The sequence below is a fragment of the Aquila chrysaetos genome, unplaced genomic scaffold, assembly GCF_900496995.4.
Source record: "Aquila chrysaetos chrysaetos unplaced genomic scaffold, bAquChr1.4, whole genome shotgun sequence".
NCBI lineage: Eukaryota > Metazoa > Chordata > Aves > Accipitriformes > Accipitridae > Aquila > Aquila chrysaetos.
Window position 1 is genome coordinate 10675 of NW_024470383.1, and position 26964 is coordinate 37638.

General features: G+C 65.5%; 4 protein-coding genes across 5 annotated transcripts; 1 reads left to right on the forward strand and 3 right to left on the reverse strand.

Annotated features, from left to right (window-relative positions):
* The first annotated feature begins 85 nt into the window (after window positions 1-85).
* On the forward strand, window positions 86-17423 carry DHX16 (DEAH-box helicase 16). 2 transcript variants are annotated; one of them, XM_030006308.2, is made up of 20 exons: window positions 86-474; window positions 935-1185; window positions 1746-1899; window positions 2734-2790; window positions 2891-3145; window positions 3835-4062; window positions 4593-4781; window positions 5421-5531; window positions 6296-6411; window positions 7420-7630; window positions 8134-8232; window positions 9317-9469; window positions 10542-10682; window positions 11430-11592; window positions 12645-12763; window positions 12966-13033; window positions 13596-13758; window positions 14312-14473; window positions 15511-15684; window positions 17233-17423. In XM_030006308.2, the coding sequence occupies exons 1-20, from the start codon at window positions 262-264 to the stop codon at window positions 17359-17361; spliced, it is 3156 nt and encodes a 1051-aa protein (XP_029862168.1). In that variant the 5' UTR covers window positions 86-261; the 3' UTR covers window positions 17362-17423. The 2 variants fall into 2 exon arrangements, with proteins under 2 accessions (XP_029862168.1, XP_029862169.1); XM_030006309.1 differs by lacking the exons at window positions 86-474; window positions 935-1185; window positions 1746-1899; window positions 2734-2790 and having other exon boundaries at window positions 2905-3145; window positions 3762-4062.
* A 75-nt stretch (window positions 17424-17498) lies between these two features.
* On the reverse strand, window positions 17499-20963 carry CUNH6orf136 (chromosome unknown C6orf136 homolog). The gene is made up of 6 exons (XM_030006312.2): window positions 20596-20963; window positions 19451-19768; window positions 18797-18885; window positions 18491-18691; window positions 17777-17846; window positions 17499-17697 (listed from the first exon to the last, which is right to left on the reverse strand). Exons 1-6 carry the CDS (start codon window positions 20731-20733, stop codon window positions 17563-17565), a joined length of 951 nt encoding a protein of 316 aa, XP_029862172.1. The 5' UTR covers window positions 20734-20963; the 3' UTR covers window positions 17499-17562.
* A 391-nt stretch (window positions 20964-21354) lies between these two features.
* ATAT1 (alpha tubulin acetyltransferase 1) lies at window positions 21355-25176 on the reverse strand. Its single transcript, XM_030006314.2, has 10 exons — window positions 24662-25176; window positions 24215-24275; window positions 24046-24137; window positions 23870-23930; window positions 23658-23771; window positions 23450-23551; window positions 22943-22988; window positions 22778-22849; window positions 22493-22670; window positions 21355-22387 (listed from the first exon to the last, which is right to left on the reverse strand). The coding sequence occupies exons 1-10, from the start codon at window positions 24757-24759 to the stop codon at window positions 22363-22365; spliced, it is 849 nt and encodes a 282-aa protein (XP_029862174.1). The 5' UTR covers window positions 24760-25176; the 3' UTR covers window positions 21355-22362.
* A 24-nt stretch (window positions 25177-25200) lies between these two features.
* On the reverse strand, window positions 25201-26917 carry MRPS18B (mitochondrial ribosomal protein S18B). The gene is made up of 7 exons (XM_030006315.2): window positions 26785-26917; window positions 26233-26332; window positions 26034-26131; window positions 25877-25945; window positions 25712-25778; window positions 25579-25638; window positions 25201-25495 (listed from the first exon to the last, which is right to left on the reverse strand). Exons 1-7 carry the CDS (start codon window positions 26863-26865, stop codon window positions 25224-25226), a joined length of 747 nt encoding a protein of 248 aa, XP_029862175.1. The 5' UTR covers window positions 26866-26917; the 3' UTR covers window positions 25201-25223.
* Window positions 26918-26964: the final 47 nt, after the last annotated feature.

Below are 26964 nucleotides of genomic sequence, written 5' to 3' on the forward strand. Positions count from 1 at the left end.
AGGCGGGTTTATATATATTTTTTTTTTTTTTAAGTTACGGTACAGCGGAATCGCGCATGCGCGGACGCGGGGGGCCGCGGCAGAGCGCGAGCGCGCCGCGAGGGCGGGGCGGGAGGACGATGCGGGCGGGGCGCATGCGTAGAGCGAGAGGGGCGGTGCTCTACAACGACGCATGCGCAGAGCGCTGCGAGCCGCGGTGGCGGATCGGCTGCAGGCGGCAGTACGGCGGCCGCGGAGGGAAGGCGGAAGTAGGGGACGATCATGGCGGCGGCGGCGGCGGCGCTGGAGCGGTGGGTATCCGGGGAGCTACAGGCTCTGCTGGGGCTGAGCGGGCGGCACGTCCCCGCCTTCCTGGTGGCGTTGGCGCGGCGGAGCCGTAGCGTGGAGGAGCTGCTGGAGCGGCTGCGGGAAACGGAGGCGCTGCGGGTGGAGGAGCCGCGCGTGCGCGCCTTCGCGCGGGAGCTGTGGGACAAGGTGGGCGGGGCTTCCCCTCCGGGGCGGGGCTCCGAGGGTGGGAGTGGGCGGGGCTTCCCCGTTCGACTTAGGAGGGGAACTTTGCGGGTGGGGGGCGTGGCCTGCTTGTAGGTGAGGGCGGGGCTTATCGCGGGGTGGCTGTGGCGGGAAGGGGCGTGGCTGCCTCGGAGGGGGCGGGGCTTCTAAGGTAGTGTGTGGGAGGAGCCTAGTAACCCTACACGCGGGTAGGGGCGTGTCTTGTGAGGTGGGGGTGTGGCTTTAAGGTGAGAAGGTGGGGCTTGGGGAGGCGGGGTCAGGCGGAGGGGGCGTGGTTTGCATGCCTGAGCACCACCAGGGAAGCCGTGTCCAGTAAAGGGGCATTGGGGTGCAGGTGGGCGTGGCCAGGTTGAGGGGTGGGGCCAGACACGGGGGCGTGGCTAACCGCAGAGGAGGCGTGTCCTGACGCTGTCCCCGCCCCCAGGTCCCCCGGGAGGCACCACGGGAGCCCCCGGGCCGAGCGGCTGAGCGGGCGGCGCGGGAGCTGCAGCGCCGCAGCCAGGGCTACCGATTGGTCGATAGCGACGACGAGGGGGCGGGCCCCGCCCCAAGCTCCACCCCTTCCCATGGCTCCACCCCCGGCATGGCCGACGCTTCCCACCGCCGACGCCGACACCTCCGACGACGACGCTCCGAGTCGCCCGAGGCCTCCAGCCCCTCGCCGCCGACACCCCCGTGAGTAGCCCCCGTTCTTGGGGTCCCCCCCATTATCGGGGTGTCCCCTCCCCATTATGGGGGTCTCGGGCTTTCCTCCTGCCCCTCAGGGTCCCCCTGATTCTTGGGGTTCCCCCCCCCATTATGGGGGTCTTGTGGTTTCTTTCTGCCCCTCAGGGTCCCCATGATACTTGGGGTTCCCTCCCCAATCATGGGGGTCTTGGGGTTTCCTCCTGCCCCTCAGGGTCCCCCTGATTCTTGGGGGTCCCCCCCCCCAGTTATGGGGGTCTCAGGGTTTCCTCCTGCCTCCTGGAATGTCACCACAGGTACTCAAGGTCCCCCTGGATGTTGGGGTCCCCTCCAGGCTTTTGGGGGTCTCCCGGGGGTCTCAAGGTCCCCTCCTGACTTATGGGGTCCCCCTGAGCTTTTGGGATCCCTCTGGGTGCTGAGTCCCCCCTGGAATTTTGGGGTTCACACCCTCAAGATCATTTAAAAAAACCTTAGGGCCCCCCAAATTATTAAGATCTATGGGTTTTGGGGTTCCCCCATGTGACGTCCCCCCCCCCCCCCCCCCAAACCAGGGCTCCGGAGCCCCCTGAAGAGCCAGAAGCGGAATGGGAAGCATCGGAGCGGGAACGGCTGCGGGACCTGGAAGAACGCGATGCCTTCGCCGAGCGTCTGCGCCGCCGCGACCGCGACCGCACGCGCACCGTCCTCGCCCGCCCCGATGCCAAGGTGATGGGGGGGGGGTCGCAACGCCTTTTGGAGGGGTCCCAGGGGGGATTTGAGGGGGTCCAGCTGTGTTTGGGGGGCCCTGCTGAGCTCCTGGGGGTCTTTGGATGGAATTGGGGGTCCCTGGGTGGAATTGGGTTCCCTGGGTGGGATTTAGGGAGTTTGAGTGGGAATTGGGGTGCCAGAGGGAAAGCTGGGGTGCCCTCCCAGGTTCCTGGGGGTCCTTGGGTAGGATTTTGGGGTGTCCATGACTTAGGTTTGGGTACCCTGAATGGAATTTAGGGGGGTTGAGTGGGAATTGGGGTCCCTGGGTGGGATTTGGGGGTGACAGTCAGGATGAGGGGGGTTCTGCCATGCTTTTGGGGGTCCTTGGGTGGGATTTGGGATCCCTGGGTGGGAATGGGAGGGGATCCTGGAGAAGGTTTGGGGTTCCTGGGTGGAATTGAGGGTCCCTGGGTAGGTCCCTGGGGTGGGGGGGTGTTGTCTGGCTCCTGGGGGACCCTGGGTTTGATTCAGGGGTCCTAACTGGGATTGGTGGGGTGCTGGGTGGGATTGGGGGGGTCACATCCAGGATGGGGGGGGATCCTGCCAGTTTCCTGGGGGTCCCTGTGTTTGATTTAGGGGTCCCAGCTGGGCTTGGGTGGGTGCTGGGTGGGATTGGGGGGTCCTTAGGTGGAACTGACGGGGGCTTTGTCTGACTCCTGGCTCAGTTTCAACATCCCTGGCTGGGATTGGGGGGATCTGGGGTTGCTGTTAAGGCCCCCCACCTTCTCCATGCTCTGCAGCTAGAATTTGGGGTCCCCCTCCCCTCCTCACCCCCTTTCTCCCCACCCCCAGGCCTACGAAGAAGCCCAGAAACGCCTCAAAGTCGCCGAAGAAGATCAAAAAACCATGGTGAGCTCCAGGATCTGGCCAACCTCGTGCCGAGGGGGCATCCACCGAACCCCGACACCCCTTTTTTCCTCCTCCTCTGTGTGTGTGTGTCCCCATCCAGGTTCCGGAACTACGGAAGAAGTCCCGCCGGGAATACCTAGCTAAGCGGGAACGAGATAAATTAGAAGAACTGGAAGCAGAGATCGCCGACGAAGAATATCTTTTCGGGGAAGAGGCGCTGACAAGGGCGGAGCGGCGTGAGCTGGAGTACAAACGGCGCGTGCGGGATCTGGCCCGCGAGTACAAACGGGCTGGGGAGAAAGAGAAACTGGAGAAAAGTAACCGGTATTACATCCCCGAGGAAACACGGGGCAAGGTGAGGGGCCCCAAATACCTGGCAGCACCCCAAACCCTTATTCTAGACCCGCAAGATCCTTCCCACCACTGTCAAGATTCCCTTCAGTGCCTCAAATCTTGCCTTTATCCCCATCAGGGTTTCTTCCATCACCCCCAGGGCCCTTTCTAGCACCTGAAATCGTTTTTCTATTCTTTCAAAGTCTTTCTTATCGCTGCTGAGATCCTCTCCAGCACCCCAAATCCTTCCTCTATTCCCCCAGAGTCCCTTCCATTACCCCCAGGATCTCCTTCAGCGCCCCAAATCCTCTCTCTGTCCTCTCAAGATCACTGCTATCACTCCTGGGATCCCCTCCAGCACCCCAAATCCTTCCTCTATCCCCCCAAAATCCCTCCGATCACCTCCAGGAGCCTCTTCAACACCCCAAATCCTGTCTCTGTCCCCACCAAGATTGCTCTCATGGCTGCCAAGGCCCCCTCCAGCACCCTAAATGCTCTCTGTGTCTCCCCAGGGTCTTTTCCATCACCCCCAGGACCCCCTTTAGCACCCCAAATCATCCTTTTATCCCCCCAAAATCCCTCCCATCACCACCAAGACTCCCTCCAATGCCTCAAATTCCACCCTCCATCTCCCCAAGGTCCCTCCTGCCACGGCAGGGGGTTTCGGGGGGACACCACCGTGGTTTCACCGCTCTCACCACCTCCCCGTAGAAGATCCCAGAACGCGAGGAAGCAACGGGAGGGGAGGAAGAGCGGATGGCCCCCCGGGACGAGCAGCGGCGATGGGAAGAGGAGCGAATAGGGGCGGCTTCCCTGAGGTTTGGGGCACGCGATGCCGCCCGCCGTCAGCCCTCCAAAGATTACGACTTCGTGCTGGAGGAAGATGAGATGATCCAGTTCGTCAGCGCCGTGCAGATGAAAGGCACTGAGCCCGATAAGGTGAGGGGGCAGGGGGTTTGGGGGTGCTGGAGGGTGTCCTGGGGGTGATGGGAGGGATTTTGGGGAGTTAGAGGGAGGATTTGGGGTGCTGGAGGAGGTCCTGGGGGTGATGGGAGGGATTTTGGGGAGGTAGAGGGAGGATTTGGGGTGCTGGAGGGGGTCCTGGGGGTGATGGGAGGGACCTTGGGGAGGTAGAGGGAGGATTTGGGGTGCTGGAGGGGGTCCTGGGAGTGATGGGAGGGACCTTGGGGGGATGGAAGGGGAATTTGGGGAGGTGGAGGGGGTTCTAGGGGGGATGGCAGGGACCTTGGGGGTGACAAAGGAGGATTTGGGTGCTGGAAGGGGTCCTGAAGATACTATAGGCACCATGCGGACAGTGGGGGGGGGGGCCCTGGGAGGACAATGGAGGATTTTGGGGACACTGGAGGTGACATGGGGACACTGGGGGGACCCTGGGAGGATGCCAGGGGGCTGTGGGGACACTGGAGGTGACATGGGGACCGCGGGGGTGACACTGTCGGCACCCGCAGGAGGCGCCGGCGCCGGTGCCAGAGGCGGAGCGGCGGCGGCAGTCGGCGCAGGAGGTTCGCCGTAGCCTTCCCATCTTCCCTTACCGCGACGAGCTGGTGGCCGCCATCGCTCAGCACCAAATCCTGGTCATCGAGGGGGAGACCGGTTCCGGCAAGACCACCCAGATCCCCCAGTACCTGCACGAGGAGGTGGGGGGGCTTTTGGGGGGGCTGGGGGGGGGCAAATAGTGGGGATGGGAGGCAATGGGGGGCAGATGTGGGGAGCTGGGGGCAAATGAGGGGGCATCGAGGGCTAGATGGGGGGGTTGGGGGGTATCAGAAGGGTAATTGCGGGGGCAGATAGAGGCATGGGGGATGTTGGGGGGGTCAGATAATGGGGTTGGGGGTATCACAGCAATGATGGGGGGCAGATAGGGAGCTTGGGGGGCATCAAGGGGGTATTGGGGGGTAGATGGAGGAGTTGGGACATCAGGGGGCTATAGGGGGCAGATAGGAGGGCTGGGGGGGCAATGGGGGGCAGATAGGGGAGCTGGGGGGCAGATGGGGGGCTGGGGGCATCAGGGGGTATTGGGGGAAAGATGGGGGGACTATGTGAGGCAGATCAAGGGGCTATGGGAGGCAAATAGGGGGTTTGGGGGCATGAGGGGGGTGACGGGGCAGATTGGGGGGCTTTGGGGGGCAGATAAGGGGGTTTGGGGCTTCAGGGGGGCAGATGGGGGCTGGGGGGGCATCAGGGGGGTAATAAGGGAGCTGGAGGGCAAGGGGGGCAGGGAAAGGTTGTCATCCCCGTCCCCCCCACAACCGAATCCACCCGCCCCCCCCCCGCAGGGCTACACGCGCCAGGGGCTGAAGATCGGCATCACGCAGCCGCGGCGCGTGGCCGCCATGAGCGTGGCCGCCCGCGTGGCCGTCGAGATGGGCACCAAGCTGGGCAACGAGGTGACGCAGGGACACGGCGGGGACACGGGGACACAGGGGGAGACACGGGGACGGGGAGCGACGGGGACGTGAGGGGTGTGGGACACCCTCAGGGGTGGCTCTGGTGACCTGAGGGTGGCTGGGGAACTTGGGGGCACGTCCCTGTCCCAAAGGGACCCTGAGGGACCCTGGGGATGTGGCCTTGTCCCAGGGGACCCCGGGGACGGACACATCCACATGCTGGGGTCGCGTCCCCCTCGCAAGGGACCCAGGGGACACCTCGCCATCCTGGGGACCGTAGGGGACACTGGGGACAGGTCCTTGTCCCAGGGAGCCCTGAGGAACACTGGGGGCACTAATGACATGTGTCCATCTTTGGGGACCTTAGGGAACTTGTCTGCATTTTAGGGGACCCCGAGGAAGATGTCCCCATTGTGGGGACCTCAGGGGACATGGGGGACATGTCCCTGTCCCAGAGAACCCTGAGGACACAGGGAACCCTAATGTCATGTCCCTGTCCTAGTGGACTCCAGGTGACACATCTGCATCCTAGGGGACTCCAGGGAAGATGTCACCATCCTGGGGACCGCAGGGGACACTGGGGACACATCCCCATCCCAGGACACCCCAGGGGGACGTTAGGGCACCCTGGGCAAGCGAGGGGACTCCAGGAGATCCTGGGGACAGTTAGGGACCCTGGGGACCGCTGGGGAGGGGTTAAGGGACTCAGAGGGGGGGAGTCAGGGGACACTGGGCCCCGCTGGTGACATGTCCCTTGTCCCCAGGTGGGGTACAGCATCCGCTTCGAGGACTGCACGTCGGAGCGGACGGTGCTGAAGTACATGACGGACGGGATGCTGCTGCGGGAGTTCCTGACCGAGCCCGACCTCGGCTCCTACAGGTGGCCTTGGGGACACTGGGGACACGGAGGGGACATAGGGGACACGGGGGACACCAGAGATGCTGGGGACACCAAGGATAATGGGGACATGGGGGGCATCGGGATGTTGGGGGGAGAGCAGAGGGATTGGGGACGTTGAGGACGTCAGAGGCTGGGGGACCGTGGGGACATTAGGGACGTTGGGGACCTGGGGATGGGGACAGTAAGGTGTGGGGGGAGGTTGACAATGGGGGGACAGTAGGGGGGGTGGGGAATATCTGGGGGGGATAATTGGGGACATTGTGGGGATGGGGGGCAGTTGGGGACAGTGGGAGGGCATTGGGGACACAGCAGGGGACTGGCAGAGCAGCCACATGCCCCCGTCGCTGTCCTTGTCCTTAGTCTTACTGGTGTCACTTTGGTGTCCCCATGTCCCTGTCCCCATGTCCTTGTGCCTGTCTCCGTGTCCCTGTGTCTTGTCTCACATCCCAACACTCCTGTGACTGTCCCCACGCCTGTCCCTGCATCCCCACGGCTGTCCCCGTGTCCCCATACCTGTCCCCGTACTTCTCCCCACATCCCCACGCTTGTCCTCACACTTGTCCTCACACTTGTTCCCATGTCCCTTCGTTTGTCCCTATGTCCCTATACCTGGTCCCTGTGCTTTTTCCATGTCCTCACGTCTGTCCCCATGACCCCATACCTGTCCCCATGCTTATCCCTGTGTCCCCATACCTGTCCTCATGTCCCTGTACCCGTCCCCACGCTTGTCCCCCCGTCCCCATACATGTCCTCCCCGTCCCCATACCTGTCCCCATGCTTATCCCTGTGTCCCCATACATGTCCCCATGCTTATCCCTGTGTCCCCATACCTGTTCTCATGTCCCCATACCTGTCCCCATGCTTGTCCCTGTGTCCCCATACCTGTTCTCATGTCCCCATACCTGTCCCCACGCTTGTCCCCGTGTCCCCACGCTTGTCCCCATGTCCTCATCCCTGTCCCCATGCCCGTCCCCCCCGTCCCCGCAGCGTGATCATGGTGGACGAGGCCCACGAGCGCACGCTGCACACCGACGTCCTCTTCGGGCTGATCAAGGACATCGCCCGGTTCCGTCCCCAGCTGAAGGTGCTGGTGGCCTCGGCCACCCTCGACACGCAGCGCTTCTCCGCCTTCTTCGACCAGGCCCCCGTCTTCCGCATCCCCGGCCGCCGCTTCCCCGTCGACATCTACTACACCAAGGTGACACGGGGGGAGCAGGGGGTTTTAGGGTGCTGGGGGACAAGGGGACACTGGGGGACGGAGGGACAAGGGGACAGGGGGGACACGGGAGCAGCAAGGGGATGTGGGGGCACTGGGGGATGTGGGGCAATGGGGGACATGAGGGGACGGGGGGGGCAGGGGGACACCTGGGGACACTGGGGGATGTTGGAGGATGTGGGGTGCTGGGGGACAAGGGGACATCGGGGGACGTGGTGGCACAGGGACGTCTGAGGACACTGGGGGGTGTTGGAGGACCTCAGGGCACAGGGGGACATGGGGGGTGACAGGGGAGAAGGGGACATCGAGGGACGTGGGAGCACTGGGACAGTGGGGGACATGGGGATGTCAGGGGACGTGGGGACACGGGGGGATGCAGGGGGACATGGCGACTGGGGGACACTGGGCAGCAGGGGGGGCAGGGGGCTGCCTAGGGACACTTGGGGACACCCGGTGCTGATGTCCCCTCGATGTCCCCTCCCCAGGCGCCCGAGGCCGACTACCTGGAGGCGTGCGTGGTGTCGGTGCTGCAGATCCACGTCACCCAGCCCCCCGGGGACATCCTCGTCTTCCTCACCGGCCAGGTGGGTGTCCCACTGTCACCCCCGTCCCCTCCCTGCCACTTCTCGCGTCCCCCCCTGAGTACCTCCATGTCCCCTGGGCACCCCTGTGTCACCCAGCCCCCTGGGGACATCATCCTCCACACCAGGCAAGTGGGTCACCTCCCTGCCACCCCCCATGTCCTTGCTGTCCCTTTCTCTGTCCCCCTCATATTTTTCATGCTTTCAGTGTCATCCTAACGTCCCCCAGGTGTCCCCATCCCCGGGTGTCCCTGATGTCCCCTGGGTGTCCCCATCCCTATGGCTGTGCCCATTCCCCTGGGTGTCCCCTGATGTCTCCATCCCTGTGGCCATCCCCGTTCCCCTGGGTGTCCCCTGATGTCCTCATTCCCCCAGGGGTCCCTGGGTCCTCCTGGGTGTCCCCTTCCCCCCTTGTGTCCCAGTGTCCCCCACGCAGTGTCCCCATCCCCCCCAGATGTCCCCATCCCCCTGGGTGTCCCCAGTTTCCCCCCGGGTGTCCCCATTCCCCTGATGTCCCCTGGGGGGTCTTTATCCCCATGGCTGTCCCCATCCTCCTGGTGGCCCAGTGTCCCCCCCGCGCTGTCCCCATCCCCCCTGGATGTCCCCATTCTCCCGGTTGTCCCCATTCCCCTGACGTCCTCCTGGGTGTCTCCATCCCCACGGCTGTCCCCATCCTCCTGGGCGTCCCCCTGCCACCCCAGCATGTCCCCATTCCCCCAGTGTCCCTGATGTCCCCCTGGCCATCCCCATCCCCCTGGGTGTCCCCTGGTGTCCCCCCAGTTGTCCCCATTCCCCTGACGTCCTCCTGGGTGTCTCCATCCCCACGGCCATCCCCGTCCTCCTGGGTGTCCCCTTCCCCCCCAGTGTCCCCCCCGCCCGGGGATGTCCCCATTCCCCCGGTGTCCCCGATATCCCCCTGGCCATCCCCATCCCTCCCAGATGTCCCCATTCCCCTGAGCATCCCCATCTCCCCAGTCATCATCCCTGTCCCCTCCGGGTGTCCCTATTCCCCCCCCCCCCCCTTTTCCCCCTCCCCCTGGATGTCCCCGTCCCCTGCCACTTAACGTCCCCTGCCCGTGGGTGACAGGAGGAGATCGAGGCGTGCGTGGAGCTGCTGCAGGAGCGCTGCCGTCGCCTGGGCTCCCGCCTGGCCGAGCTTTTGGTGCTGCCGATCTACGCCAACCTCCCCTCCGACATGCAAGCCCGTATTTTTGAGCCCACCCCCCCCGGCGCCCGCAAGGTGGGGGGGCTTTGGCCCTTTAAGGGGAGGGGAGGGGAAGAGGGGTGGGGCTGAGGGGGTGGGGTTTTGGAGAGGTGGGGGCTGCCGGGAAGGGGGAGTCAGGGAGGGGGGCAGGTTGAGAGGGTGGGGTCTAAGGGGTGGGGTTAATTGGGTGGGGGGTCTAAGGGGTGGGGCTTAATGGGCTGGGGCCTAAGGGGTGGGGTCTATGGGGGTGGGGTGAATAGGGTGGGGTCTGAAGGGGTGGGGATTAATAGGGTGGAGTTTAAGGGAGAGTTTAAGAAGGTGAGGTTTAACAGAGTAGAGCTTAGTAGTGTAGAGCTTAATAGGGTGGGGTATAATGGGGTGTGGCCTAAAGGGGTGGTTCTCAATAGGGTGGGGTTTAAGGGGTGGGGCTTAATAGGGAGGAGTTTAAGGGGGGGGTCTAAAGGTGAGGTTTAATGGAGTAGAGCTTAATAGGGTGGGGTATAATGGGGTGTGGCCTAAAGGGGTGGTGCTCAATAGGGTGGAGTTTAAGGGGTGGTGGCTGAGAGGGTGGAGCTTAATAGGGTGAGGTTTAAAGGGGTTGGGTTCAATAGGGTGGAGTTTAAGGGGTGGGGTCTCATGGAATAGAGCTTAATAGGGTGGGGCTTTATAGGGTGGGGTTTAGGGCAGGGTCTAAGGAGGTGGAGCTTAGTAGGATGAGGTCTAAAGGGCAGAGCTTAATAGGGCAGGGCCTAAAAGGGGTGGAGCTTATAAGATGGAGTTTAAGAGATTGAGGTCTAAAAAGTGGACTGTATGGGGTGGGGTCTAAGGGGGTGGAGCCTGTGCAGGTGGGGCCTAGGGGTGGGACTTGATGAGGCGGGGCTTATGGAGATAGAGTCTGGGGTGGGGTTTAATGGGGTGAGACTTGGGATGGGGCTTAAGGAGGTGGGGCTTGATAGGGTGGGGTCTGTGGGTGGAGTCTGAGAGGTAGGGTTTAATAAGGTGGAGTTAAAGGGATGGGGCTTAAGAGGGTGGGGCTTAAGAGGGTGGGGGCTCATGGGGTGGAGCCCGGGGTGGGCAGGGCCTGTGACATCCCCTCCCCTCCCCCCAGGTGGTGGTGGCCACCAACATCGCGGAGACGTCGGTGACCATCGACGGGATCGTCTACGTGCTGGACCCCGGGTTCTGCAAGCAGAAGAGCTACAGCGCCCGCACCGGCATGGAGTCCCTCGTGGTCACCCCCTGCTCCCGGGTACCGCGTCACCCCCTGTCACCTCCCCTGTCACCTCCCTCACTGTGTCACCCCCCCCGTGTCCCCCCTCGGTCCCCTTAGGTGGCTGTGTCCCCTCCTGTGGCCCTTCTGCGGGGGTTGGTGTGTCCCCATGTCCCCAGGGTTCTTATGGGCAGCTGTGTTCTGGTGTCCTCATGTCCCTTGGTCACCGTGTCCCTGTGTCCCCACGTCCCTTGGTCACCGTGTCCTCATGTCACTGAGTCCCCAGGTCCCCTCTTTGGGTCCCCAGGTCCTCGTGCTTCTGGGTCCCTGTGGGCAGCCATGTCCCTTGTCCCTTGGTGTCCCCACGTCCCTTGGTCCCCATGTCCCCATGTCACTGGGTCCCCATGTCCCCAGGTCCCCATTTGTCTGGATCCTCATGGGCAGCCGTGTTCCTCTGTCTCCTCCAGGTCCCTGTGTCCCCAGGTCCCTGTGTCCCCAGGTCCCTTGGTCTCCATGTCCCTGTGTCCCCAGGTCCCTTGGTCCCCAGGTCCCTTGGTCTCCATGTCCCCATGTCCCTGTGTCCCCAGGTCCCTTGGTCTCCGTGTCCCCATGTCCCTGTGTCCCCAGGTCCCTTGGTCTCCACGTCCCCATGTCCCTTGGTCCCCACATCTCTGGGTCCCCATGCCTCTGGGTGTCCATGGACAGCCGTGTCCCTTGTCCTTCCACATTCCCCCTGTCTCCCCCCACCCCGTGGCCCTGCTGGTGACCGGTGACGATGACCCGCAGGCCTCGGCGAACCAGCGGGCAGGCCGGGCGGGACGGGTGGCTCCCGGGAAGTGCTTCCGCCTCTACACGGCTTGGGCCTTCCAGCACGAGCTGGAGGAGACGCCGGTGCCTGAGATCCAACGTGCCGACCTGGGCTCCCTCGTCCTGCTCCTCAAGAGCCTCGGTGAGACGGGGATGCTGCGGGGTCGTATTTTGTATTTTGGGGTCTAAAGGGGCATCCTGGGGGGCATTGGGGCATCTTAGAGGATATTGGGGCATCTCAGGAGGCATCTCAGGGGGCATTGGAGCATCTCAGGGACCATCAGGGCACCTCAGGAGGCATCTCAGGGACCATTGGGACGTCTTAGAGGGCATTGGGGCATCTTAGGGACCATCAGGGCATTTCAGGAGGCATCTGAGGGGCCATTGGAGCATCTTGGGGGCCATCAGAGTGTCTCAGGAGGCATCTCAGGGGTCATTGGGACATCTTAGAGGGCATTGGGGCATCTCAGGGACCATTGGGGCATCTGAGGAGGCATTTGGGGGGGCACTGGAGCATCTCAGGGACTATCAGGGCATCTCAGGAGGCATCTTGGGGGCGTTGGGCCATCCTAGGGGCTGTCAGGTCTTCTCAGGAAGCACCTTAGAGGGCATGGGGGTATCTCAAGAGGTATTTTAGGGAGCATCGGGGTATCCTGGGGGGCACTGGGACATCTCATGAGGCATCTCGGGGGGCATTGGAGCATTGTAGGGGCTGCTAGGCCATCTCAGGAGTGATTGGGGCATCTCAGGGTCCCTCAGGGCTTCTCGGGAGCTATCTTGGAAGGGATTGGGGCACCTTAGGGAGCATTGGGGCATGTCAGGAGGCATCTTAGGGGACATTGGGATGTCTTAACGGGTGGCAGGGCATCTCAGGAGGCACCTGGGTGGGCATAAGGGCATCTCAGGGGAGATAGGGGCACCACAGGGGACATCCAGGCATCTTGGGGACCATCAGGGGACCATCGGGACATCTTAGGAGGTATCTCAAGGGCATCTTGGAGGCTCTTGGGGCATCTTGGGAGCATCTCGAGGGACATTTGGGGACAAGGGGGACCTCAAGGCATCTTGGGGCAGGGGCACAGCTCAGGGCCTGGGTGACACTGGGGACATTTTGGGCTGTGGGGGACACCCTGGGGTACCAGGAGAGGTCTGGGGTGGCCCTGGGGTGACAGCGGGTGATGTCCCTGTCCCCAGGCATCAACGACCTCATCCACTTCGACTTCCTGGACCCGCCGCCCCACGAGACGCTGGTGCTGGCACTGGAGCAGCTCTACGCCCTGGGCGCCCTCAACCACCTGGGAGAGCTCACCACGGTACTGGGAGCACTGGGAGGGACTGGGATGGGGGCCCTGGGTGCTCTCAACCACTGGGTGAAGCTCACCATGGTACTGGGAGCACTGGAAGAGGCTGAGATGGTGGTGGTGAACCCCATGGGTGAGTTCACCATGGTACGGGGAGCACTGAGCGGGGTTACTGGGAGCACTGGCCCTGACGCTGTCCCCTCCCTGTCCCCAGCTGGGCCGGCGCATGGCGGAGCTGCCGGTGGAGCCCATGTTGGCCAAGATGATCCTGGCCTCCGAGCAGTGAGTGTCCTCGCTGGTGTCCCCAGGTGTCCTGGTGGTGTCCCCTTGGGTGTCCCCTGGCTTGTGCCTGCGATGTCCTCTGGGGTGTCCCCTGGGTGGCCTCATGGTGTCCCCAGGTTGTCCCTAGGGGTCCTGGTGGTGTCCCTTTGGGCGTCCCTGGGTGACAACCCAGGTTGTTCCCTGGGTGTCCCTGTGGTGTCCCCTGCCTCGTCCCTGCGTGTCCTCGTGGTGTCCCTGGTTGTCCCCTGGGTTGCCCCAGGTGTTCTCAGGTCGTTCTCCTCCTCGTGTCCCCTGGGTTGTCCCCAGGTCCCCTCCTGGGTCCCCCTGTGTCTGCAGGTTGTCCCCAGGTGTCCCTAGGTTGTGCCTTGGTGTCCCGGTGGTGTCCCCTGGGTGTCCCCAGCTTATCCTTGGGCATCCTCGTTGCGTCCCCATCTTGTCCCCAGATGTCCCAGTGGCGTCCCCATCCCTGACCCCCATCGGGCGCCTACCAGGGGGTGGTGCCACCCCCCCCACCCGATCCTGGGTCCCCGCGGTGACGCGGTGACGTCAACCCCCCGCCCAGGTACGGCTGCACGGAGGAGGTGCTGACGGTGGCGGCCATGCTTTCGGTCAACAACGCCATCTTCTACCGCCCCAAGGACAAGATCCTTCACGCTGACAGCGCCCGGCTGGGCTTCCACGTCCCCGGGGGGGACCACCTCGTCCTGCTCAACGTCTACAACCAGGCACGGGGCGAGGGGGGGGGACACACACGACACGGTGGCGGGGGGGTACGACGACACACGGATGGGGACACCGATGGGGACGTGGCGGGGTGATGGGATGTGCTGGGGGATGTAGGTTTGGGGGGTAGGGGGGTGTTTGGCGGGGGTATGTGGGGCTCTGGGGGGGGTGTAAATATGGGGCGGGGGGGCTTTGGAGGGTACGGGGTGTCTGGGGGGGTGGTATTGGGGGGTAAATATGGGGATTAGGGGGCAGGTTGAGGGGTGTGGGGTGTCGTGGGGACCCTGGGGGGGAAATCCGGGGGGGGATTCTAGGGAGCAGGTTGGGGGGTACAGAGTCTTTGGAGCGGGGGGGGGCTGTCTGTGGGGCTGGGGGGCCGCTTGGGGGGTTCAGGGAGGCCCTGGGGGGCAGGTTGGGGGGCACGGGGTGGGCGTCCAGGACCAGGTGCTGAGTGTGTCCTTGTCCTCCCCTCCCGTGTCCCTGTCCCCACTGTGTCCCGCCATGTCCTTGCTCCCCTCTGTGTCCCCCCCTCTGTGTCCCTGTCCCCCCCCGCAGTGGGTGGCCAGCGGACACTCCCTGCAGTGGTGCTACGAGCACTTCGTACAGGCGCGCTCCCTGCGCCGGGCGCGGGACGTGCGGGAGCAGCTGGAGGGGCTGATGGAGCGCGTCGAGATCGCCCCTTCCTCCTGCGCCGGCGACTACGGACCCGTCCGCAAGGTCACCCCCATGTTCCCCCCACCCCGGGACCCCCCAACTGCCCGCGGAGCCCCCGGTTTCCACCCCAGGGCCCCCGTTTCCCTCCTGGGACCCACTTAGGTCTCCCGTTTCCCCCTTGGGAACCCCCATTTCCACTCCAGGGACCCCCAAGAGACTCTTGAGACCCCCATGTAGCCGCAGGGACCTGCAGGGAACCCCCATTCCTGCCCCCACAGGATCACCAGGGACCCCCATTTCCCCTCCTGGGACCCCCTGGGACTCCCATTTCCCCTCCTGGGACCCCCAGGAACCCCCATTGCCTCTCCTAGGACCACCTCCAGGAGCCCCTGAGACCCCCCAGGTTTCCCCCACGACCTGTGGGGACCCCCATGTCCCGCTATGGGATCCCCAGGGACCCCCATTTCCCATCTTGGGCCCACCGGGCCCACCTATGTCTCCTCCTTTGATCCTCAGGGACCCCCATTTCCTAGCCTGGGACTACAGGGACCCCCATTTCCCCTCCTGCCCCCCCCACCAGGAGCCTCTGGGACCCCCAAGTTCCCCCCAGGACCCATGGGGACTCCCATTTCCCCCCATTGGACTCCTGGTACCCCCCATTTCCCCTCTTGGGATCCCTAGGGACCCCCATTTCCCTTCTTGGGACCTCCACATTTCTACCAGGACCCCCAATTTCCCCTATGGGATCCCCAGTGACCCCCGTTTCCTCTCCTGGGACTCCCATTTCCCATCCTGGGACTCCCAAGAGCCTCTGGGACCCTGAGGTTTCCCCCAGGACCTGTGGGGACCCCAATTTCCCCTTCATGAGATCCCCAAGGACCCTCATTTTCCCTCCTGGGACCCCCCTTTCCCCTTCTGGGACCCCCCCAGGAGCCCCTGAGACCCCCCAAGTCCCCCGCAGAACCTGCAGAGACCGCCCCATTTCCCCTCCTGGGCCCTCCAGGGACCCCCATTTTGCCTCCTGCTCCCCCACCCCAGGATCCTCTGGCACCCTTCTTTCCCCCCGGTGCTGACCCCCAACCTGCCGCCCCCCTCCCCAGGCCATCACCGCCGGCTTCTTCTACCACACGGCACGGCTGACGCGGGGCGGTTACCGCACGGTGAAACACCAGCAGACGGTTTTCATCCACCCCAACAGCTCCCTCTTCGAGGAGCAGCCCCGCTGGGTGCTCTACCACGAGCTCGTCTTCACCACCAAGGAGTTCATGCGGCAGGTGGGGACACGGGGACGTGGCTGGGGACAGTGGCGTGGGGCCAGGGGGGATGCTGTGGGGCCAGGAGCCTGGTCGTGGGGACCTTGGGATGGGGATGGGGACAGGGACATTGCTGTGGGCATGGGGAGTTGGCCATGGGGACAGTGATGGGGACACAGGGATGGGGACAGGGACACCACTGTGGGCATGGGGGTGCCACCATGGGGACAGGGACATGGCCATTGGGACAGGGATGTGGCTGTGTGCGGATGGGGAGTTGGCCATGAGGACATTGGGACAGTGATGGGGACACAGGGATGGGGACAGGGACACCACTGTGGGCATGGGGATGCCACCATGGAGACAGGGACATGGCCATAGGGACACTGCGACAGGGATGTGGCTGTGGGGATGGGGCCGGGGCCAGGGACACCACTGTGGGCATGGGGAATTGGTCATGGGGACACTGGGACAGTGATGGGGAAAGGGACACCACTGTGGGCGTGGGGATGCCACCATGGGGACAGGGACATGGCTATTGGGACAGGGATGTGGCTGTGCGGATGGGGAGTTGGCCATGAGGACATTGGGACAGTGATGGGGACACAGGGATGGGTCAGGGACACCACTGTGGGTGTGGAGATGCCACCATGGGGACAGGGACATGGCCATTGGGACAGGGATGTGGCTGTGGGGATGGGTAGTTGGCCATGAGGACATTGGGACAGTGATGGGGACACAGGGATGGGGACAGGGACACCACTGTGGGCATGGGGATGCCACCATGGAGACAGGGACATGGCCAGGGACACCACTGTGGGCACAGGGAATTGGTCATGGGGACACAGGGACAGGGATGGGGACACAGGGACAGGGATGGGGACACAGGGATGGGGACAGGGACACCACTGTGGGTGTGGAGATGTCACCATGGGGACAGGGACATGGCCATTGGGACAGGGATGTGGCTGTGGGGATGGGGAGTTGGCCATGAGGACATTGGGACAGTGATGGGGACACAGGGATGGGGACAGGGACACCACTGTGGGTGTGGAGATGTCACCATGGGGACAGGCACATGGGGACACTGCGACAGGGATGTGGCCGCAGGGGTGGGGACAGGGTCAAGGACACCACCATGGGCATGGCCAGTGACACTGGGGACACGGCCTCGGGGACAGAGATAGGGACGCTGAGCATGGCACAGGGACGTAGTCACAGGGTTGGGGACATCAGGATGGGGACACGGCCACCGCTGTGGGGACAAGGACCTCCGTCCCTCATTGGGAATGGGGTGGCAGGAGGGTGAAGGGGACCCCATAGCCATGTCCCCATGAGGAGCAGGGTGACAGGATGGTGACCCCATGTCCCCATGGGGACCAAGGATGATGGGACATCAACGAGGACCCGGTGGCCCTGTCCCTTTTGCGCCCAGGACAATGACAGCCCCCCCCCACTCCAACAGGACAGCACCGTGTCCCGCACAGGCTGGGGGTGCCGTGACAGTCCCCAGGGCCACCAAGTGACCCCCCCCCCCCCACCTCCGCCGCCTGTCCCCTTTGTCCCCAGGTGATCGAGATCGACAGCGCGTGGCTGCTGGAGGTGGCCCCCCATTACTACCAGGCCAAGGAGCTGGAGGACGCCAGCGCCCGCAAGATGCCCAAGAAGGTGGGCAAGAGCCGGGACGAGCTGGGCTGAGGCGCCTTGGGGACACTTGGGGACATTTGGGGACAACCCCCCAATACAGCTGTTTTGGAAGACGAGTGGCTCTCGGCTCCCTCTGCCCCTCCCCGTTTGGGGACATGGCTGTCCTTTTTTGTCACCGCTGCGGCAGCTCCATTCGTTTGTTTTTATTCTGTACATTAAGTTAAGGGGGGAAGGGGACAGGGATTTGGGGACTCAGGTGTCCCCCGAGGTGGCAGAGGGCTTCAGGGCGAGGCGTAAGGCCGGTCCCGGCTCGGCCAGTGCCACCGCCACCGCCGCTGCCACCAGCAGCTTCTTGGCCTCGGTCACGGCCGTGGGGGCTGGCATCAGCTGGGGGGGGCGCAAAATTAGGGGCGGGGGGAGGACATGAGGGACACTGCGGGGTCCCCCGGTGTCCCCCCGGCCTTACCTTGTCCACGCGGTGGCAGCGGATGAGCCCCTGCGAGTTGAGGAAGAAGGTGGAGAAGGCGTCGTAGGACCTGGGGGGGGGGGGGGACGGAGTCAGGGGCAGGTGTGGGGACACAGAGGACACAAGGGACACGGGTCTGGCATCCCACCCTGGGGAAGGACAGCGATGTGGGGACATGGGGGACACGGGGCTGGCATTCCTCCCCGGGGAGCGGCAGGGCCATGGGGACACGGGGACGTGGGGCTGGCATCCCCCTACTCCAGAGAGTGGCAGAGATGTGGGGACGCGGGATGTGGGGGACACGGGGCTGGCGTCCCGCCCTGGGGATCGATAAGGACACGAGGGACGTAGGGGACATGGAGCTGGCATCCCACCCTGGGGGGGTGACAGGGATGTGGGGACATGGGGGACACCGGGACACGGGGCTGGCATTCCCCCCTCCCCAGGAGTAACAGGGACGGGGGGCTGGCATCCCACCCTGGGGAGGGACAGGGATGTGGGGACACGGGGTGACAGCGACAGAGGGGACACGGGTCTGTGGTGAGAAAGGGCCGTCGGGCCGTGGGGTGACAAGGACGCGGTGACAGAGGGGACAGTAACAGAGTGACAGAGTGGCAAGGACAGCGGACGGGGTGATCCAAGCTCCCGCTCCAGCGGGATGAGGAGGAACCTGGGGACGGTGGGGTGACAAAAGGGTGCCAGGAGGGTGCTGACCGCAGGAGGTGGCGTTTGTCCCGTCGGTAGAAGCGCAGGAGGCAGAGGTGGAGGGGCAGCCCCGTCAGGCGCCAACGCGCCCGGATGCTCCAGTCCTCGGGGTGCCGGGTGAGCGCCAGCACCTCCAGCCGCAGGCTGGCGAAGTAACCCCAGGCCACCGCCCGGCACAAGGCCACCGCCACCTGGTACATCGGCCGCCCGCTGGCGTTGGGGACAGGGAGGGGGGGGTGTGATACGGTTGTCACCCCCCCCCTCCAACCTGTGGACTCCCCCCTGGGAAGGTTTTGGGGGGGGGGTGTCACTCACCGCGTGTGGAGGTGCAGGAGGTGGTTGATGAATTCGACGTCGTGGGAGTAGAGACCGTAGTCGGGGATTTTCAGGAAGAAATTGGGGAGCTGGAGGGGGGAAAAAGAGAAGGGGGGGGGTCACAGCCCACCCCTGTGTGGGGACATGACCCCCCCCCCCCCCCCCCCAGGGATGGGTGGCAGTGCGATGGGGCTGGGTGTAGGGGTCGGAGCTGGGGGGGGGGGCTTAGGGGTTACCCCCCCACACCTTGTCACCCCCCCAGTCTTGTCACCTACCCCCTATCTTGTCATCCCCCCACCTTGTCACCCTCCTCCCCACCTTGCCACTCCCCCAATCTTGTCACCTACCCTCAACTTGTCATGCCCCCAGACCTTGTCACCCTGCCCCCCAATCTTGTCACCTACTCCCTATCTTGTCACCCCCCTCCCCAATCTTGTCACCTACCCCCATCTTCTCACTCCCCCTTCACCTTGTCACTCTCTCCCCCCATCTTGTCACCTACTCCCTATCTTGTCACCCCCCCATCTTGTCACCCCACGTGCCCCACAGTGCCGTCAAGGCCACCCCATCACCACCTATAGGTGACACACCCCACAGTGGGGGACAGACCCCCCCCCACCCCCCAATGTCACCCTAATGTCACCCTTCTGTCACCTCGTGCTGCAGCTTCTGGTGCATGACGGCCAAGTGCTCCTCCATGCTGGGTGGGGGGCTGCGGGGGGGCCCAGCGGGGGCCAGGAAGGGGGACGGGGGCCGCAGGAGGAGGAGGACGGCGGTGGCAGGGCCATCGCAGACGGCGATGTCATCTTCCCGATGACCGTCCACCGTGGTGATGTCACCTTCCATCCCCTCCGGTGGGGACAAGGCTCGAAGGCGGGGGCTGCCGGGGAGCCGGGCCGGGGGGGGCCATGACGGTGCCGGGGGGGGCAGGAGGGGCAGCGCCGAAACGTGGCCCCGGGTGGGCTCCAGGTCCTGGGGGGGGGACGGTGTGGGGTGTGAGGGTCCCCAAGGGGGGGATATGGAGCTGCCCCATGATGGGGGGGGATGCACCATGGGGAACCCCAAGGGGGGGATTTGAGGGGGGGGGTGTTGGGTCAGGGGGCACCTGGCAGGACCCCCAGGAATGGAGCTGCCCCATGGGGGGGTCATCTCCGCTATGGGGGGGTGGATCTGCCCCACGGAGCACCCAGCAGGACCCCCCCAGGGAGGGAACTGCCCCACACAGGGGACCCTCAGCCACCCACGGCCCCGCCCCCAAGGCGCAGGCCCCGCCCCCGAGCTGCCTCCCCCAGCAGGATCCCATTCCGTTCTATTTGCATAGTCACGCCCCTTCGGCACAGTCGGCGCCGCCTCACCTGTACTTAGCGATGTCTATTTGCATAGTCACGCCCACGCGAAAACAGGAGGGGCCGCCCCACCTCACTTCTACTCTGCTGTCTCTTTGCATAGCCACGCCCCCCAAGCATCAGGCCACGCCCAACCTCACTTATATCCCGTTATGGCTCTTTGCATAGCCCCGCCCCAAACAAGCACCCCGCCCCACCTCACCTCTACTCCGCGGCTCCTCTTTGCATAGCCACGCCCCCGATCCACCCGACCCCGCTATGCCTAATAGCATAACCACGCCCTCAAGCAACAGGCCCCGCCCCCAGCCCCGCTTCTCCTCCGCTACGGCCATCGGCGTAGCCACGCCCCCGTGCCTCCCCTCTATTTGCATAGCACCGCCCCCTTCTTCCTCCTCCTCCTCCCCTCACCACAGACCCGGCCCCCCCCCCCCCCCCCCCCCCCCGTCCCCTCACCTGCGGCCGCGCTCGGTAACGGCGGCGCGGCGGGTCCGGGCCGAGCCCAGCGGCCTCGAGCGGCGGCCAGACGCGGAGAGGAGCGGCGGGACGGAGGCGGGAGGCGGCGGTAGCGGCGGCCCGGCCGTGCCGGTACATGGCGGAACACCACCACCACGCACCCCCCCCCCACCGGGCTTCGCCTCGGCCGCGCCTCACCTCAAGCCGGCGCTTCTACTGCGCCTGCGCGTCCGCTGCCGGGTCGGGCTGACTCCGCCCACGCCTCGCCCCGAGGCGCAGGCGCGGTAGGCGGGAGATGAGCGACGCGCATGCGCGGGGAGAGGGAGCGGCGAGCGGGGCGGTGGGGAACGCGCCGGGGAAGGTGACCGGACGGGTGCGCAGGCGCAGTGGGCGGGAGAACGCTGCGCATGCGCCGGGCGGGAAGCCGGCGGGAAGAGCATGCGCAGTCGCTCCCCCCCACCGGGTGGCGAGGCCCATTCATTCTCCGTTGGCGCGGGGCGCGGCCGGGCGGGGCGGAGCCGGCTCGCCGGCAGCCAATAGGAGAGAGGGGTCTCCAGCGGGGGAGGAGGGGCGTAACCCACACGGGGCGTGGCTAAGAGACAAGTGGGCGCGGCTTAATAAAGGTAAGAGCCAGGTCAGCGGCTGTACAGCTCCGAGGGGGCGGCGCTGAGCGAGGCCACGCCCTCCCCGGTGGTGACATCACTCCCCCAGCGGTGACATCACCCCCCCCAGGACCCCACATCACCTGAGACCCAAAGCTGAGAGTCACCATTTTTATTGAAATGTAACCAAAAAGTGGAGGGGAAGGGCACCCCCCCCCCCACCCCGCGGCCGTGGGGTGGGGAGGGACACCCACGGGGGCTGTGGGGGGGGGGACACGAGGACCCATGGGGCAGGGACATGCACCCACAGGGGCCGTGGGGGGGGGGAGGATGAGCACCTATGGGGGCTGTGGGGCAGGGATGAGCACTTGTGGGGTGGGGACGGGCACCCACTGGGGCTGGAGTGGGGGGGGGGGACGGACAGGCACCCATGGGGGCTATGGGGCAGGAACTGGGACCCCCCCCGTGGGGTTGTGGGGTTGGGACAGGCACCCCCGGGGTGAGGAGGGGCACCCATGGGGGCTATGGGGCAGGAACTAGCACCCACTGGGTCTGTGGGGCAGGGGCAGGCACCCATGGGGTAGGAACAGGCACCCATGGTGGCTATGGGGCAGGAATTGGGCCCCCCCCCCAGTGAGGCTGTGGGGCAGGGATGGGCACTCAGAGGGGCTGTGGAGTGGGGACAGGCACCTATGGGGCAGGGACAGGCACCCCCTGGGAGCTATGGGGCAGGAAGGGGGCACCCACGGGGCAGGGACAGGCACCCACGGGAGCTATGGGGCAGGAAGGGGGGCACCCACGGGGCAGGAACAGACACCCACGGGAGCTGTGGGGCAGGAAGGGGGCACCCGTGGGGCAGGGACAGGCACCCACGGGAGCTGTGGGGCAGGAAGGGGGCACCCGTGGGGCAGGGACAGGCACCCACGGGAGCTGTGGGGCAGGAACTAGCACCCACTGGGACTATGGGGCAGGGACGGGCACCCATAGGGGCTATGGGGCAGGAACTGGCACCCAGTGGGGCTGTGGGGACAGGCACCCATAGGGGCTATGGGGCAGGAACTGGCACCCAGGGGGGCTGTGGGGCAGGAACTGGCACCCCACATCCCTACACCCAGCAGGCGCTGAGCCCCCCACGGCCCCGCCGCGGGGAGAGCTGCCGTGGGGCTCATCGGCCGGCGCGCCCAAGGGAGCTGAGGGGGCAAGAAAACAGCAAAGCGGGGGGGACGGGAAGTGAAAAATGAGGCAAAAAAATGGCAAAATTGGGAAAAAAAATGAAATAAAATAAGGCAGCCCACCTAGCGCGGCGGTGCTGGGGGGCGTCCGTCCGTCCGTCCGGCGGCCGGGGGTCCGTCTGTCCATCCGGCGTCTCCCGCCGCAGCAGGAACGGTCGGAGGCTGCCGCGCACCGGCGAGCCCCCCGCCCGCCCCGAGGTCAAGTTGAACGGCCAAGGAGGCTCCGTCTCTTCTCGTAAGACTGAAGGCGATTGGTTGAACGTTAGGCAAGGCCCGCCCCACTTATCTGAGAAAGGGGCGGAGCCCCGGCAGGCGCCGTGCCTCAGTTTCCCCCAGCTGCAAGCTTACAGTCGCGCTCCGATAGCGAATAAGGCTTGATCTCCTCCTCGGTGCGCTTGGGGGGCGGGCGGCGGGGTGGGGCTGCGGGGGGGGGGGGGGGGGGAAGCGTTATTAGGGCGGGGGGGGGTCACCCCATAGACTCCCCACCCTCCTTGTCACCCCCCCGAAACTCACCCGGTCGGTTGGAGAAGAAACCCTCAAAGATGACGAAGTTGTTCACCTGGGGGGGTTTGCGGAGGAAGGTTGGGGGTGAGGGGCTGCTCTGTCTGCCCCCCCCCCCACCCCGTGGCAAATCCAGGGGATGATTTGCCACCCCCCAGGGTAATTCCTGAGGCTCTACCCCACCTTGGGGCAAATCCTTGGGGTAATTTGCCCCCCCCCAGGACAATTCTTAAGGTTCTAGCCCCTCTTGGGGCAAATCTGGGGGGTGATTTCCCACCCCCCCAGCAGTTCCTGAGACTCTAACCCCCCTTGGGGCAAATATTTGCGGTGATTTTTGCCCCCCCGGGGCAATTCCCATGGCTCTACCCCAACCTGGTGAAGCCAAGAGACCATTTACCCCCCTGCCAGGAACAAGAATGGTGACAAATACCCGGGGTGAGGGCACCCCAGAAGGGCGAGGGGCACCCCAAGAGGGTGGGGGGGCACCCCAGGGACGTCCCCAACGTGCGTATGTCCCACCTGCGGGATGGCGTCGGCGAGGCCGTAGTGTTTGCGGAGAAAAGCCAGGAGCTTCTCAGAGGGTCGGTCGACGGCCAAACGCCAGGGTTCCACCCTCTCGCTCTGCAGTGGGGGGGGGGCAAGTGAGCCATAGGGTGGTCCTCAATCTCCCTTTGTCCCCCCACTGTGTGTGTGTCCCCCTTTTGGTCTCCCCCCCCCCCCTCGTCACCTGCAGCATGTGCTGGAAAAGCTCCCGCCCATAACCATGTCGTTGTAACGACTCATGGATGTAAAAATCCAGGACGCAAAGCGGCTCTGCTTCGTTATGGGCACCATTATGGTCCTGGGGGGGGACACAAAATGGCCGTGGGGGAGGACAAAATGGCCACCAGGAGGGACCCAGGCATCCAGGCACCCCCCCCCAGTCCCCCCAACACTCACCAGAAGGAAGAGCTTCTTGTAGCCCACCTTGAGGAAGCCGATGACGGCGCCTTTGGGGGTCCTGGGTGGGGACAGAAAAGATTTGGGAGCGGTCCCTGGATGCCTGGGTCCCCTGTAGGGTGGGGAAAGGGAGGGGGGCTTGGAGGGGGGGGCACACACAACACCCAGACGCTCACCCTCGGCCGTCGGCATCGCGCAGGATGTAGAGGACGTGGCGGTTGGCCTCCATGCGCGCGGCGCTGGTGACGGGGGCCGGGAGGCCCTGGGCCTGGGTGGGAAGAGCTGTTACCCCCCCAGTGCCCCCCCCCTTAATCCCCCCAGTGCCCCCAGTTACCCCCCCCCTACCTTGGCCGAGGCCTTGCCCAGCTCGTCGATGACCGTCCTCAGCTGCTGCTCCAGGTCCCCCCTGCGCCGTGGGAACATGGAGGGGGGGGGTCGGTGTCACCCCCCACCCCCCCAGTCCCCCCTCCCCCACCCATAAAAAGACCCAAAGTGGGGGGGGGGTGATGGGGAGCCATTACCCATCATGCCCTGGGGCAGGGCTTACAGGACCCCCTAATTCCCAGCATCCCCTGGGGCAACACCACCAGCCCCCCCTCCATTAACAACCATGGCCAAGGCAATGGGGACCTCCAATTTCCCAGCATGCCCTGGGGCAACAACACCCCCCCCAACAACAACTATGGCCAGGGCAATGGGGACCTCCAGTTTCCCAGCATGCCCCGCGCCCCCCCTCTTGTTTCCCAGCATGCCCCGGGCGGGCCCAGGTTCCCCCGGCCTAGGCCCCGGTACCGGTGGGTGGGCCCACGGCGCCCAGCGGGTCGCAAGTGCTGGTCCACTACGCAGAAACGGTCGCCCAACACGGCGGCCAGGTCGAAGGGAAATTCCATGGCCGTTCCTCGTTGCCCGCCGGGCCAGGCCCCGCCGTTGCCTTCGCCCGCCGGGCCCGGCCCGGCCCGGCCCCGCCGCCGCCACCGCCACTACTACTGCCGGGCCCGGTGGGTGTTAACCCCGCCCCCTAGCAACCGCTCAACCAATCGCTACCTCGTCTTCGCTCGCCCCAGCAACCAAGCTCCGCCCCCTCCGCATCAACCCTCCGCCCTTAGCAACCGGCATCCCGCTCCGCCGCGAAGCATGATGGGAAGCATCCCCCCCCCCCCGCCACCGCAGAGCATGCCGGGATATATCCCCCCCACCACACGCCCCACCCAGAAGGGCCGCCATTTTGAGGTCCCGGCGGCCATTTTGCGGACCCGGCGGCCATTTTGGCGGCACGACCGCCATCTTGTCAGCACCGTGCCTCAGTTTCCCCGAGTGGAAGAAGGCGAGTCTTTAGCGGGGACTGTAGACGCTTTTATTCCCCTCTGTGCTCCACGGAGGGAGTGGAAGGGTTGTCTGGAGGCGTCCCCGCTGCCGGTGGGGCCGTTTCTTCCTTCAGGTAATCCTTGTAAAGGCGACGCATGCGGGCGACGGCAGCGGCGGGGGGAGGCTGCCACTCGTACCAGGGGTACCAAGGGCGGCCGGGGGCCAGGACGGGTGCCGGCGGGGTCTTGCCGACGGCTGGGTGTTGGTTGGAAAAGTCATCCCGGGGGACCGGCACGTAGGGCACTTGGAGCCATAGGAGACCTGCCGGGGTCGGGGAAGGGGGTGAGGAGGGGGAGCACCCATGGGTGCCGCTCCCCTCCTCGCGCCCACCCGCGGGGGCTCACCGTGGTCCTGTGCCTGCTCGATGGCCTTGGTTAGGAGCTTGTGCTGCTTCATGCAGACCCCTGAGGGGGAACGCGGTCAGCACCCATGGGTGCTTCCTCCCCCCCCCCCCAGCACCCATGGGTGCCCCCTCACCTGTGTGCGTGGGGTGGAAGACAACACCGGAGTGGGGGCAGATGAACTGGTTCAGGAGCTTCACGTTCTGGGGGAAGGAAGAGGAAAAAGGGGGGGAAGAGGAGGAAAAAGGGCTGCAGGGGGGAGGGGAGCTCCCCCCAAATCTTACCCCCCCCCCCAACTTACCCGAAAATCCACGTGGAGGTTGCGGTCACGGCAGATGGGGCAGGGGTTTCCCACTGGCTTGCCCTTGCGCTGGTGGGAAGGTGGGACAGAAACCACGATCAAGGGGTGCCCCCTCCCCACCACTCCCAGTCCCTCCCGGTGCCTCCCAGTTCCTCACCAAACAGGCCTTGCGGGTGCGCTGGGGCGGGATGGCGCCTTTGTGGTTGCGCCGGTAGCCCAGCCAGACGGGTTTGTTGCCATAGGTGACGCGGTACTCTGTGGAGGGGGGGGGAGGAGAAGGGTGGGGGTTTTTTGGGGGGGGCGGGGAGGGGTTGGGGACCCCCCCCAGCCCCCCAATCTCCCCCTCCCCCCTGTACCTTCGCTCTCCAGATACTCCCAGGGCCGATCCTGGTAGGGGGACGGGGGGGGCGGGGTGCCCTTGGGTGCTGCCTGGGTGCTGCAGAGCCGGGGGGCATCCTGGGTGGGGGGGTGTGTGTGACGTCATGGCCAGACCCACGGCATCATCGTCACAGGTTGCCCCCCCTCCCCTGCAGAACAGGCCACCCGCGGGACAGTGACATCACGGGAACACAGGGCGCTAGGACGTCACACCGGGCCCCTTCCTCGAGGAAGGGGAGGTGCGGGGGGGGGGGGGGGGGGGGGGGGGCCGGCGCCAGTGACGTCAGCGCCGGCATCCCTTTGACGTCACGCGGCACCAGAGCCTCAGGCACGTGCCTGTGCCCCTCCCCCTTCCAACGCCCGGCCCTGCCGCCCCCGGCGGAGAACCGCCTTCCTGTGACGTCGCCCGCCGCTCAGTGACGTCACCCGCGCCGGGACCTCCCCGCCCGCACGTGGCAGCGCCCCGATCCCCCCTCCCCGGTTTCCCCGAGCGCCTCCCTCTTCTCCCCGGTTCCCCCCCCCCGCCTCACCCGAACCCACAGCGGCCGCCCCGATCCCCGGAGTCCGCCGCTCGCCGCCCGTAGCAGTGCCAACCCCCTGGCCAGCGCCATCTTGCCCCCGGGCCGCGCCGGCGCAGACCCCGCCCCGCATACGGAGAGAGAGGGCGGGGCGCCGCCATCTTGCCGTACGGCTCCTCCCGTCCCTCCCCC